Here is a 15,647-nt window from a genome sequence, read left to right on the forward strand (position 1 = left end):
TTGTAAAGGTCAAGTGATTTTCTGTGGTGCTTATCCTACTTGAATTATCTTTGACATCAATCACCACTGGTCCTGAAAAGCTGACATAAAACGTTCTCTTACCGGCTCAGCTTACTCACTTTTCTTTGCATTTATTCTCCCATCCTTAGTACACACCTAAAATGTAAGTACTCAGCTACCGGGTGTTCTTTTTACTTCTTCAGGTAAAACTTCCATTCACTGTTCAGGATCTTGGTTGTCAAGAAAGGCTTTGGAACTGAACACAGTTCTTATTTTTTAAAAAATTATTTATTTATTTTTATGTTGTGTCTTGTCCGTATGTGTGAGGGTGCCAGTTCCCCTGGAACTGGAGATATTGGCAGTTGTGAACCTATGGGTGCTGGGAATTATAGCTGCTTCCTCTAGAAAAGCAGCCAGTGCTCCTAACTGTTGAGCCATGTCTTCAGCTCCATTATTTTCTCTTTTTTCCTTCTTTCCTTCCTTCCTTCCTTCCTTCCTTCCTTCCTTCCTTCCTTCCTTCTTTCCTTCTTCCTTTTGTCTCCCCCTCTTTCTCTCTCTCTCTTTAGACAAGGTTTCTCTGTGTGGCTTCAGCTGTCCTGAAACACACCCTATAGACCTATCTGGCCTCCTACTCAGAAATTTGCCACCTCTACCACCCAGATGCCATGGACCACCATACCCTGCCTGTATGTCTTCCTTATGTGCTGCACATCTTTACAAACACACTTTAACAATTTAAAGGTATATTGAAAACAAACTATATTACTATACTCCAATAATAATCTAGAAAAAAGAGGAAGAGATTGAAACTGCTCCCACTGTTTCAATTTTTCTGTAAATATATATGTATGTATGTATGCACATAATATGTGATGTGTATACACATCACACACACACACACACACACACACACATACATACAATCTAGGATTAGCACTGACATCAAACAAATAGAGGGCAACAGTGTCAGGAGTTACTCTGTGGTCTGAAAACAGTTTTCATGCACATGTCTAAATGCTCTGGAAAATAATATAAGGTTATCATTCTTACAATTACTTAAAGTTGTAATCTACAAACATTATGCAATTCTAAAATGGCATCTTTGTTTCAAAAAAAATCTCTCTTTTTTTTTTCACCTTACAGTAAATACACAGCCATACATTGAATTATACCCTGAGTTGCTTCCACGATTCCTTTAGTGAATGCTGTGAGGGCAAACCCACACCAGGGGACTCCAAAGCTTTTACCTTGAGTGGATCTGAGAGGAGGGAAAGAAGAAAGCCAGCAAACAAACACTGAACTTACACTTTGTCTGTGCCATAGCTTCTGTAGTCGACGGCAGCGGACACCGCCACTATGAGCGCAGGCATCCCATAGCCGACCAGATAAAAGTACTTCCTGCGGGAATGCTCACTCTCAAAGACTTCCACCAGCATGATATACAGCTGCACCCCTTCTAGAAACATCCAGGTGAAGGCCGCCAAGAAGAAGAAATGTAAGAGGGCTGCGAACACAGCGCAGGCGATCTAGGAAAAGGAAAGCAAGCTTCAGTCTCAGAACAAACGCATAGATCTGCCGTCCAACGCAAAACTAACACTAGTGGCTTCAGCCCAGCAATTACAAAATAGGTCAGCAACAGCATAATCTGGATAAGACTCATGGACTACAAACACTGAAATGAATTAAACATAACCTACTTGAAAACTGCCTTTTATCTTAATTACAGCTTATTGCTGACACCACATTAAAGTAAAGGAAATCATAATATTTATGGGGAAAAAATCTGTTAGGAGCCCAGGAATAATTACTACTGAAATTAGTCTCAAATTTTTAGATCCTTATTGTTAAAAAATGAAGATTTTTAATCTTGAAATCCAAAAGTGATTATGTATATACCCGTAACTCGAGTGTTTGCTAGGCTGAGGCAATAGAATCGAGAGTAGCCTGAATTAGAGAGTAAGACTCTGCTTCAAGAATAAATAAATAAATAAATAAATAAATAAATAAATAAATAAATAAATAAATAAAATTAAAGAAAATAAGAAAGGAAGAAAAATAAAGACATAAAAAATAAAATGATTCTAAAATCGATGTTGTGTTTCTTCTGAACACAGACTAATATGTCAAGTTTTGCTTTCTTATTTCTTGTTTGCAATGCGCACAACTGAAGGTCCTGTCACTGAGCTTATGCTCGCCTCAGTATCTTCACATAGAAATGAAGGAGAAACAACAAATCAGGTTCTAAATATGAGGGGGAATGAAAAGGGAAGTCAGGTAACTAGTAAAAAGAGGAAGACAGTTTACTGAGTAACTCTCTGCCTACATCAGAGAGTTCTCTATCAATCTCCATCTTCATGTCGTTCAGCACTGAGTGGTTTTTGTGCAGTACCCACTGCCCGGTGAAGTTTATTGCAATGTACTACGTCAGGAATTAAAACTCAAATATTATTCTACATGAAAGAAACTAACAGTATTTTAATTAGAGGTTAACTAAAGAATAGAATATTTTTTAAAAACCCACACAATTATTCATTTGAGGATTTTAAGGTTAGAATTTCAACTATAAATTTTTATAATCATAAGGCTTTAGTTTGAGGAGAAAATGTGTACTTTGATTGCTTATTCATATACATGCATTTATGAGAAAAGCTATTACATTAAGTATATGCTAACCAATTAAAAATATATTCACCATAATTGTATCCTTTGCAGTCATTAATCATGAATGCATAATCACAGACTTGAATGAAACTGCATTTTATTCAGCATGCATATGAACGCATACTGGAGAGCAGCATTAAGTGAGTAAATTATTTATTATACCCACAAGTCTTTGGAAAACTACAAAGTAAAGTTTTCCTTTCCTTTGCAGTTCTAGTCATGAGAATTTCCAAATTCCTGAACAAATTTATGGCTTGTTTATTGATGATGTGAATGTAAAATCACATGGTCACTTTGGAAAGAGATTGGCAATGTTATCCTCAAACAAAACATAGCTTAACACATAACGCATTAACTATGTTTATAGTATGTACTTAAAGGAGTTGAAAGCTTATATATATATATATATATATATATACCAAAAATACATATATTATATATACATATATACATATATATGTATATATGTATACATACATATATACAATACATACATATATATATATATACCAAAAATAAAACAACAAACAAACAAGCCACAATGCACTAAAATGTTGATAGCAGCTTTATTCAAAATTGTCAAAAGACAAAAATAAACAAAATGCACTTCATTGGTTTAACAGATGTATAAACTATAGTATATTTACAAAAGAATGTTATTCAGTTTTAAAAAGAAAAGGGCTATCAGGTCATAAAATGATATGTGAGAGACCTAAGTATTTATTAGAAAAAGAAAAGAACCAATACAATAAAGTTAAATGGTATATGATTCCAATAATATTGGGGAAAGGCAAGTCTACTGGAGAACATAAAAAGAAAAAAACAAATGCCATGGCTCAGAGCTGACCGAGTGATAAACAAAAGAAATAAAGAGTGTTTTCAAGACAATGAAACATATTACATATCTGTATATGTATGTGTCCACAGAATACATAACACTCCAGCAGAGTGCAGGGAATCTTATGAAAGAAGGGGAAGATAGTAAGACCTGGAGAGGACAGGAGCAACAGAACCAAAATATATGAACACAGGGGTCTTTTCTGAGACTGATACTCTGACCAAGGACCATTAATAGAGATAACCTAGAACCCCTGCTCAGATGTAGCCCATGGCAGCTCAGCATCCAAGTGGGTTCCCTAGTAAGGGGAAGAGGGACTGTCTCTGACATGAACACTTAAATGAATTATAATGTAAATTATGAACCATGGACTTTCAGTAATAAGGAAGTGTCACTAAACTTTTATGAGCAGTCACAAACGCATCACTCAGGTAGGAGTTTGGATGACAAAGGCGGCTAGGCACACATGCAAGCATGAGTTATGGCCAGTCACTGCACTGTATGAAACACCGGAGCCTGTTGTAATAAAGAAACAAAACAAAACAAAAAGAAATAAAACGATACGTACACCTCATCTGTAATGTTCACTGTTTCTTTGTGGCAATGGACTTGAAACACGAAAAGCAGCATAAGATGTATACATCACTGTCTGTGAACTGAAGAAAAGGAAGAGGCACTTTCGAGCATGCCTTTTCCCAGTGCTGACAATCCTGCAAAGCTAAAACTGGAGGTAACCTTTGCTAAAGGCAACATGGGAAGCTTACTGGTTGGTCAGTTCTGTTGATTCCGATCAGGAAGAGCAGCTCTGCCACAAACAGGCTGATGCAGAGATTCTTGTGAATGGTGTTACGGTCACTCTGGAGCCCACGGAAGAAGCAGAATGTGAAGATGCAGATCAGGAGACAAACAAGAGACAGCAAGATTCCAACCCACGTGATCACATCCAGAAGAAGGTCATGGACTGCATCACTGTGCTGGAGACACAGAAGAGACTGTAAGTTGCCTTTGGGCTTTCTATTACATAGTTAAAACATTTTTGTCTGCTTTTGCTAAGAAGTAAAACACTTGGCAATTCAATGGCTACATTCTTAGTATATATATTTCCAGGATATAAATAACTGAACAAGATCAATGTGACTATGGCCAAAGACTTCAAGGTAAAACTGTAGGTTTTTAACCTATATTGCTTTTTTATTTTTAACTTTTTTTAATTAAAATTTTATTTTTTTAATATTATTTACAGTTTATTAACTTTGTAACCCAGCTGTATACCACTCCTTCATTCCCTCCCAATCCCACCCTCCTTTCCTCATCTTCTCCCTACCCCTTTCCAAGTCCACTGACAGGGGAGGACCTACTTCCCTAATCTGACCCTAGCTTATCAGGTATCTTCAGGCTTGGCTGCAAAATCCTTCTCTGTGGTCTAGCAGGACTGCTCCTCCCTCAATGGGGGGGAGGGGGGGAGTCAAAGAGTCAGCCATTGAGTTCATGTCAGAAATAGTCCCTGTTCCCCTTACTAGGGTACCCACTTGGATACTTAGCTACCATGGGCTACATCCAAGCAAAGGTTCAGGGAATCATATTTTTAATTTTTAAAAATCTTTTTATTGGTTCTTTTGAATTTCATAACATGCACCCCAATCCCACTCATCTCTTCCTACACTCCTTCCCACCCAGCTCCCTTGCAACCTCCTCCCAAAGAAAAACGAAAACCTCATTGTGAAAGCTGTAATGTATCACATGTATACCACAGTGTACCCTTTTCTCCACACTTCTTTGTTTGTAAATGTTCATTGCAATGACTTGTTAGTCTGACACAAGGCATATGGCTTCTGCTACTCTATCATTGCTTTAATTTTTTTTAAGCTTAAAAAAAAAAACAACAACAATTCCTGTCCTAGAATATTCTAATCAAAACTATAGGATACGTGTTTAGAAAATTAGTGCCTCAACTGGTTTTTGAATCAACAGATGTCTATATGTATATGAAACTTATAACTCCTTGTACTAAAATTGAGTCATGATGATTTTCAAATTAACTTTATGAATTTTAATTTTAATAAAAGCCTTTAGTTAATTCTGAGGAGTAGCAACTCATACACCACATATTTAATGGAAAGCTCTCAAGTAATGCGGATAACCACAGTATTTACATTCATATTGCTTTAGACTTCATAGTAACTTCTCAGAACAGTAACCTGAGCTGAGAGGCAAAGTCAAGAACAGTCTGTGCATGGCCAATCCACTTTTATTTCTTGCATTTGTACAAAGACATAAAAACCCAACTTCTACTGGTAAAGGAATTTTAATTTTAATTAAATTTAATTTCTGTAATTTTTAACATGTGAAAATTATTAGAATGACTTAAAGATAATTCTCAAAAATGTAACTTTTTTTCAATAAGGCAAGCAGATGGATATCACACACACACATACACACACACACACACACACACACTCATCACTTATATATAACAGTGTATCACTTATGGAAAATTATAAAGGACAAATCATGGACTTAGGGTTGAACAGGTACACGCTACATTCTGAGAAGCCAGAGATCAGTCAGAACTTAAGCCAATACCATTTTTGTCTGTGAAGATCACACACATAGTTTTGCCAGTCCACATAAATACCAATGCCAGATGAGGGCAGAGGCATCACATCCCACTGCAACTGGAGTATTAGACAGCTGTTGGAGTTGAACCCTGCAAGAGCTGTATATGTTCTTAACCACTGAGCCATCTCTCCAGCCTCTCACAAACATGTTTATGATGAAAATCCCACAATACCTTCCACATTAAAATAGCAAGATCACGAACATTAATATTAGTTTCCATCCTTTCTCTTTCATTTTATTCTTCAACTTGATCGTGTGATAAGCATGAATATGAAACTTTCTAGAAGCAAGTCATTATCCCAGAATCTGAATCATATGAATCAGAGCGTTTTCCTCCTGCCAGATGCAGTTACACGCTTGTTATTTCATAAAGTCCTTTCCTAGAAATGGCTGTGAAATAGCTTTGAAATATTCCTGCATAAGTCGGCTCTATTTCTCAAGAAAAGCACAAATCATGAAGAAAACTAGGCGAAGCTTTGTTTTAGCTGCTTTGTTCTCCTAAGGATATTACTAAAATTGCCGTGGATCTCTGATAGTTAAATGACTTTGTAGTTTGTGAGTTAGCTCCCTAAACAGAGAGCTATTTGCTCTCAGCTTTTCCTCAAAGGAAAGAAACTGCTGGAGTATCAAGCCCCAGTGTTCAGCACGGTAGTCTCCTGTGATGGGAAAATGGCTGGTACAATACCTTCTCAAATGTATCCGAAAGACCTAAAGCACTAAAGAAAAATAGAGGCGGAAACTGAAAACCTCCCACCTTTGTTTGCCTGGGTGGTTGTATTATTAGAAATGTATTTACTTGGTGCCTCTGTAGACCCCTCACAAGCCCCATGCAGAGTTGTTGAGAAAAGAATACCAGATTTCAAAATGTCAGCAGCAAAAGTACATAAGATTCAAACACAGAACAATAAAGCCTGGTGACTAACTCACCCTTAGTGTTGTCTACCTATGGAACATCAACAGCCATCATCAATATGTATATGATACCAGGATAAAATACCCTTGTGAGTCAGCTCAAAATTTAAATATTATCCGTATGATAAAAAGAAAAGAGAAAGCAAACAATAAATACTTATAAAAGATGTAAGCATAAATAAGACCTTTTTTTTAACAGTTTGTCATAAAAATTTAAAGAAGGTCAATACATATATATATATATATATATATATATATATATATATATATATATATATGTGTGTGTGTGTGTGTGTGTGTGTGTGTGTGTGTGTATATAATATGTATAATTAAAATTATTCCCTTCAAAAGAGTGACCATTGAAATAAAAGAGATAATTTAATATTACAACGTGATAAACTTTAGAGTTGTGAGGATTGGAGCTTGTGAGTACTGAGTTATTTGTAACATAGATTTCAAATCCTTAGGGTACCTGGAGAATGAAGGTGGCATCTAACCTGTAACATCATATCCCAACTTACAATATGTGGCCATAAATAATATGATACACAAAATGCTCTGTAAATATTTGGTTTCGAGCCATTTTATTCCCATTCTTCTGAGACTAAATATCTAAGACTTAGAAGCAGAGGATTTTCAAGATGAAAAGCCAGCCTGAGTTAAATAGCGAAACTTCAGTTCCAGGGGCTCTGACACACTATTCTGGCTTCTGTGGGCACTAGACATTCATGGAGTACACTGACATACAGACAAGCAAACATCAATACATAAAATACAATGAAGTGGAAAAGGAGGAGGAGGAGGAGCAGTCAACTTCTTACTCTCTTATTCAGTTTGTTCTACCTCTTTTGGCCTGTTATGTGAAATATCAGAGGTTGGAGAGAAAAAGGGAAATGGAGATATGTTGTAATTATATTCTAATCTCAAAAAGAAAAAGAAATATACATCCCAAAATATTTGAAAGTAGTATATTTCCACATTAAAATGTGAATTCCTTTTCTAACTATTTTTTATTTATTTATTACTTTTGAACAAAATACGGAAAAAAACCCCACAATTTCATGTATAGATCCTTCCTTATACAAAAATAAGCAAGAAGAAAAAGACTTAGATGGGAGTCTTGCTTTCACTATCATAACTCAGTGTGTTTTATTGCAAAGACTGCTCAGCAGACTTATAGAAAACATAGAAACAAGTCAGAGAAAATACGTGAAGGAAATCATCTTCCTACGAGAAGATGGGGAGACAATCTCAGAAGAGTGTGATAGATAGTAGACAAGATATAGTTTCAGGAACTTCAATGATTCTTTTTTCACATGTTAGAAATATTTACACAAACATAATTTTTCCCCTTTCTCTGAAGGTTCTATTAATGTGTGAAGTGACAGGTATTTATTTTTCTAAGAGCAACAGAAAATTTCTGATTTTTTTCTTTTAATTTGCTCTCACCCAATCTGTTTCTACATGTTACTAAAGAAAGCTCAGGGAGAATGATGTAAGGAAGAAAGATAGCTCGGGCATTGCCTTGTGTACGGCACTCTGACTGACCATGTAAACCGCAAATATGTCAACACATGCAAACATCCAAAGAACGTCAACTCGTATTTATGAAGCAGGGGAATGAGACCTTTGCCTCATTGTTTTAAAAAATAATTCAGTCTGGAGTGCAGTAACATCCAAGACATTCTTACCAGCATTATTTAAAAAGCCAGTTCACGCCACAGTCTATAGATTTTTAAAATACTCTTCACTGGGACTATACAACTGTTCCCAGATGAATTAGACACTGAATTAATTAGTTTTGATTCTCTCCAATTTCTTTTTTAAAGAAACATCTTTGAGAATTGTAGTTCCTGGCTCATTTTATTATAACTACGAAGTGTAGGACAGTAAGTATTAAGAAATCATTTTACTATTATGCATGCAATTGCATTTTAGTATTATAAAACTCTTTTAAAACTATTTTGTCCTCAAATATTTGCAATACTGCTAAAATGTCATTTTCCTCCCATAAACAAGAACATGTGTTTTAAATGTCTGTGCCATGAAATAAAACATGGGTGACAAATGTTGGCGTCACTGAAGCTCACAGAATTCAAAAAAGTCTATGTTCTGATAAATGTGGTTTGGAGACTGTTAAATAAGTTCCTGGAGTTTCTCTACATCTTGGGAAACAGGTCACCAAGCACAAAGGTCACCTCACAGGCTTACGGGAGGTAACGGGTTCAGTAGTCTGAAGCAATGGTTTCTTCTGTAGAACAAGATGAAACTCACAGTTGAGTAATCTAGTGAGAAGGGCAATAGGGTATTCTCTCCTACTTCTTTATAGCAAATTAACCAAATAAATTCACTCCAAACCTTTCTATTTTTATCAAATACAAATTATCATCAGTATTTTCGAGCTTTCATCTTAAAAGCGAAACACTAGTTAGTCAGAGGCCAAAGAGACACGACCAGCTGCCCTTCAGATTTAGAAAATCTCAGCAAATTCTCTTGACACAACTTCATATGCTTGAATGGGTTGTTGTTGGGGGGGTTCCCCTTTTCTAAGAAATAAGGGACAGGACGGGAGATAGGAGGAAGAGGGAGGATAGAGGGCCAGAAGGAAACCAAAGAAGGGGCTGTGATTGGCATGTAAAATGAATAAAATAATTAATTGATTTTTTTAAAAAGGAAGATAACTCCATGTTTTATTATATTTGAGATTATTTTACTGTATATTAGAAAAAAAGAAGGTTCACCATATTTAGCAAACCAGACTCACAGCTACCATATCAAAGGAAGAAAGGAAAAAAAAATTCATTTTTTAAAAAAAGAAGTTGATACGTCATTTCTCTCACGATTGTCTTACTCTGTGCAGGAGAGGATTCATAGCAGTGAGCAGCTTCCTAATTTTGCTCAGCACTACTCTAGTTCTACCACTACATTTTGCATCCTGATAAATTCTTCATCAGATCATGAAGAGCCTCAGATTTTGGAAGAGGGCAGAAGATTACAAAGTACAAAATCATTGTAACAGCCCAGAAGATCAGGCTCATTTTAGAGCTTCATGGATGAAACATTGGCAATGTTTTTTTTTTTTTTTCTTTTGTAGAGGCTCAGGTTGGTTTTCCTCTGAAAATTGGTGCAGGTGATCCTGGACAAAGTTCATATACTAGGTCATGCCATCTGCATCATCCTGGGTGAGGGATATTAGAGGATCAATGTGGTATGGGGTGATTCTAACCTTCTCCTTTCCTTTACCTGAGAATCAGTTGCTGAGTTTTCTCTCAAAATTGTACTGTTTTAGTTTCCTTTTGTGAATATTAGGAAAGGTTTTTTTTTTTTTCCCAACAGCTGCATTATGAAAATGAGTGATCAAATTACCAAAGCTCACATGACCATATTGTAAAAGAAGAATGAGCACGCGGTACTTTAAAGGTGAATGGAAGGACATAAGGAAACCCCCACAAAGAAGAACATCAAAGGCTGAGCATAAAGTATAACACACAAAATGGACATGGCACTGAGTTGGGGCAGAATGTTAGAGAATCAATGCCCTTACGGAAACGAATTTCACAAAGCTTGACTGTGATGCCCAAGACTGCGTAAATCAATGGAACCTTAAAAATATTACCCCTAATAGCGGTTTAACGTGCGTTGCTATTCAGTGTGCATGGCAGTGTTGAAACCATAGAGGTTTTTAGACTTTCAGACTTTCAGTTTTAGTCATATTTATCATCCCAAACTCCCCCATAACCTCTCCCCTCACCCAATCTAATTAACTTCATGTTCTTTTCCTATCAAAAACAAAACAAGCACCCAAAACATACAAACATGATTTCACTGCGGAAAAGGGGAAAGGAACATAAAGTTCCGTCCCAATACAAAAAGCCATTTGTGAGTGGTAACTCCTGGGGAACATCAGTTTTCTTTAGTGGAATGCACCGGGTATATTAGCCACACACCTGCGTAGCCTCATGCTACCTGGAGCCACTAGCCAACACACACACACAAAAAAAGACTAATTATTACTATCATTATGTGACTAACAGAGCCAATTACTTTGTGCTCATGAACATTATCAAAGAGAAGAAAATATTTAAATTGAAAACAAACTGAACTAAGAATGAAAAATTAGTAAGTTTTCAGTTTAGGTGGTAGAAGCCTAAGAACGTCCAAAATACTATCCATCAAATATCGGTAAATGCCCTATAAGAATATTTTTTGCATGGATGCCACGTGTCAGGTATGGATTGAAACAACATAAATATAAGGATGTGCACACACACATTATTTATCTGGTTTCTTTAGCTTTAGCAACTTCAGATAAAAAGAAAAATAATAATTGCCAGGCTTCCTTTTTTCCTATTCTCATAAATAAGCTCATCATATTTTATGCATAATAGGGTCTTCTAGATACTAATTTTTAGGACAATTATCCCCAAAGCTTAGAGGCAATAAGTGAGATAGCAGTCATTAAAAATAATAACAATAATAATAATCTTTAAGGTTCCATGGATTTTCCAGGCAGCAAAGACATGACAACACTCACACTTTAATGTTACGCAGAATAAACTGACAATGCCTCAATCCATATGGCACAGGCTAGACAAAGTGGCTTAATGCAGAGCTGTTTTGTTCAAATGCTTTTAAAAGCTAATTTACTCAAGGTGTCTTAAGTATCTGTGTTAGAAAGCTATATAAGCAACCATTCTGGAGAAGCTTGTCCAATCCTCTAGAGTCCAGCAATGCTCTAATTTTATCTTGTATTTTCTAGACACAGCAGAATGAAACAGGTCAGAAGAAGCAAGAAATTCATCAGTGAGTGGTCTCCATGCTAAATCAAGCAGCCTTCTGTGATCTGGAACAAATTGAGTGCAGTTAGAAAACACTTCAACTAGTTCCTACTAAAAATAGGATGGGCAACAGAGAAGTATTTAAAAAAGTTTACTTATTCTAAGTATTGATTTATAACTACACTTAAATTTCATGGTGCTGACTTTAAAAGGATTCACAGTGTTCATGTACCCGATATTTTGGTGAGTTTGAAAGCTATTGCCAGTTGTGATTACATCTTGCCTCAAGTATATACTTTGATAATTTCATTGTGAAAAAAAAAAAAAATCTTTTCTTTTCAAGCCAAATCAAACTTCTGGTCTAAACTTCTCTTCCTGAAAAAGCTACCTGAACAGAGCTGGAAATCTGTTTACTTAGAAAATCAGTTAAGTACCTAAGCCTTGATAAGTAACCCCTTCCAGAATAAAAAATGTTGGGGGTTGGTCTAATTGCATATATTCTTTGCATATAATTTGCATATATTCTAATGCAAATTACTGGCCCCTCAGATCTAGCTGTTGCCCAGGCAAACACATCCTCACTTCACCCACCCAGTCTTTATTGTGTAAACCTTTCTCTATTTAATTTAAAGTTAATTGGTTAATAACTTAAGCCTGTGACTGAGCAGAAGAGAGGTAGGCCGAGATTAGGTTCCTAGTCTTGGGGTCTGACAGGGACAGGGACCCCAAGACTAGGAGAAGGAACCTGGAGCAGTAGGCCAACAGGAAGGAGCCCTGATGCTTGGCCAGATGGAACAGAAGCAGCCCAGATAGGAAGATCTATGTCAAGGAACTTGGGTGTAGAGTAGCGAAATGGCAAAGTATCTTAGAGGGTTGATATCTATCTACCCAGTTACCGTGCTTTAAAGTTCTCATAGATCCAAGATTAGTTGGGATCTGTCTGGGTATAGAAGCCCTCAAGAGTCTAATATAATTTTCAGCAACACAAAAACTTATGGTGATTAGAATGAAAAGGAATTGGTGAATAGCAAATAAAAACTGATATTTTCAGAAAACATAACTATTAATGTCAACAAAGTCTTTGTATATTTTGTTACTTGATAGATTAAAAACTTTCCTAAGGGAGTTTTAGAAGAAAATTTTATTAGCATCACCGAATCAGTTGATAATGTGAAGAAGAATGCTCAGGATGACTTGTCTCAGATGACAAGAGTCATTTACCTAAAGACCAAGAATCTTGACAATATACCTTCTTAACTTTCCTTCCTATTCCTATTTTCTTGGATTATAAATTAAAAAAAAAAACTAACTGTAAAGGCAATGGAATAATTAAAGCAAAGTCTAAACTAGAGAAAGCCTATGTTTCCTTCTTACTGTAATCAGAATCATACTGTGGACACTTCTGGTAGTTGGAGCCCGCTACCTACTGGAATATCCATGGTTAATTACTTTTTAATTTTTTTTAATAAAATGGTTCTCAATAGAATTGTAAGGGCACCACTAGCAGCTACTTAAGCTAAGCTTGTGAATGCAATATGATAAAAGACTGAAAGTTGTTGCGTGAGGGTCTACACTCATACTCCCTGTGTATAAGAGCACAATCATATCTAATTAATTTTTTTTGTAATCCAGGGATGTGTGTTATTAATAAAAAAAAACTATATATTATGTAGTTGTTACATATAATATATACATATATATGTATATATATAAAATTTACTGGAGCAAAAACATTCCAAAAATAATACAACTTTATCTCACATTACTAATACACCATCAGTCTCAGTCTGGTTAAACAAAGATCCTTGGAAATCATTATCCTTTTTGGAAGGCATCAACAGCAACTGGCTGAGCCTCCCTCTTACATTCACATAGCACCTTCTATCGCTGCTTTAAAATGTTTCTTACAGAATGCTGATTTTAATGATTACTTATCCAAATTATGATACAGACTCGAAGCTTTTTTTTTTTTTTTTTTTGTCACTGAGATCAGGTATTTGAAGAGCAAATAAAAGAAAGAAATTCATCTTCAAAGGAAGTGACAAAGAACGTTTTCAAATACATTTCCATATATTCCTCTTAATTACAAAAAAAGTTCAATATTCTCATACACTGTATGAATTCAATAGTCTCGTACACCATAACTTCGATCAAGTGATTAAACATAGTAATATGAAGGGGAAACCATCTGGACCTACAACTGTCTACTGTGCTTTAGTATCTACTACATTGAAGTCTTGCCATGAGTCAGGATCTTGAGCAATTTCAGCTTTGAATCAATCAACCAAAGCCAGTACCTAGACTCTATCAAGTGATTCTCTTAGGCATGAAAACAAACAAACAAACAAACAAAAAAGAGGATGAAGACTAAAGTAAACTAAAGAGCCAGAGCAGATTAAGGTGAAGTGTGATTCTTGAGCAGTTCCTCCTTAGGAAAACCAGAGCAAAACCCAAAAGTTCTACCGGAAGAATGGGGAGATTTTATACATGAATCATACAGTAGATAATATAATTGCTCTAACATAAGTATTTTTTTGGCAGAAAAAAAAAATGAACATATTTACCAAAGGATTTAGGAATGGAGTATTACAATGTAGGCCAATTTCTTGCAAAAACCTACTAACAGAGCAAAAATAAGCATGCATATATAAAATGGTAGATATGTGACAAATTTTAAATTTAAATAGGAAAAATGGTTGACTATTTATGAACATTTATATAAAAGGCCTATAAAATGTTAGAGTAAAAATAATTAAAAAATTAAATTTTAATGTTTTTTTTCCTCCTAATCCTAAACATGAGAATGAGTCTGGAGTTACATAAAAAAGAGCCCTGGACAACCATCTCTAAAGACAATTATTTCAGAAAGATGCAGCTTCTGCATGCTCCATGGATGCCAATAAACTGCATCTTTTCTTCACTGCCTCCACAGGATATTTCCTCAGATATTGGCTCCCCTCTGCTAAGGCAGAAGGGTACAGAACAATGTTTCTTAAACACCTTGTCCTTAACTAATCTGATATATAGGTAAGACAGAGAGTCCTCACAAAACAGCAATGTACAAATGTAACAAAGCTAAAAAGGAAACAGTACAAAATTACGTTCAATAAGAAAAATCAAGCATAATTCTTTGTTCTAAAAGTGCAGATTTCTTAGGACATAGTTACTATCATAGCTGAAATCTAAAATTTCACATTTTGAAACTTTCTTCATGAAACTTTTTATATTTAATAAACGTTAAACTTGTAAGTTATCTGGTATTTTGATTTAAATAAGTATACTTAATTACCACATACAAAGTATGATTTTCAGTCTCTACATCCACCTCCATCTTGCCACCCTATAGTTCGATCTTTAAGTGAGGAAAATAATTTGGTAAATACGAGTGTGCAACATTGAGAACTACGCACTAAATATGCTTTTTTCCTCTAATGCAACACACTTACTAAGGTAATAAAGTAACTTTCCTATATGCACTCTAAAGAAGAAAAATAGTCCTTTTAGAAAATACGGAGTCTCATGTGTCAGCAGAGCTTTACAGTATAAAATTACCTCACGTTCCCTTGCACCTCAGAAAAACTGTCCATTTCTAATGCTTACCACACAGATGCTACCGCACAGGACTTAAAAATTCAGGCAGGTGATATGGTTAAGCTGCTGCTTGCAAGCATGATGACCTGAGTTCCATCCCCATAACCTGAATGGGGAAGGAGCAAACCTAGTGCTGGGTGGTGGCCTGTATAGCCCCATGCCCATACACAATGACACAATGTAATAATAAAATAAGGTATAATTTTAAAATATAGACATGAATAAAAGCTTCTAGGTTGTGATTGCTT

The 15,647-nt window shown here is 35.6% G+C and overlaps 1 protein-coding gene across 1 annotated transcript in view; it reads right to left on the reverse strand.

The window, feature by feature from the left end:
- Adgrl3 (adhesion G protein-coupled receptor L3) overlaps nucleotides 1–15,647 on the reverse strand; it is a 736,167-nt gene that overhangs the window by 73,276 nt on the left and 647,244 nt on the right. Inside the window, exons 18-19 of the mRNA XM_055629463.1 lie at nucleotides 4,264–4,473; nucleotides 1,306–1,526 (exon numbers count right to left, since the gene is read on the reverse strand). Coding sequence (XP_055485438.1) covers nucleotides 1,306–1,526; nucleotides 4,264–4,473 — 431 coding nt within the window. The remainder of the gene's footprint in view (nucleotides 1–1,305; nucleotides 1,527–4,263; nucleotides 4,474–15,647) is intronic.

Source organism: Psammomys obesus, unplaced genomic scaffold, assembly GCF_907164565.1.
Source record: "Psammomys obesus unplaced genomic scaffold, mPsaObe1.curated_primary_1811, whole genome shotgun sequence".
Lineage (NCBI taxonomy): Eukaryota > Metazoa > Chordata > Mammalia > Rodentia > Muridae > Psammomys > Psammomys obesus.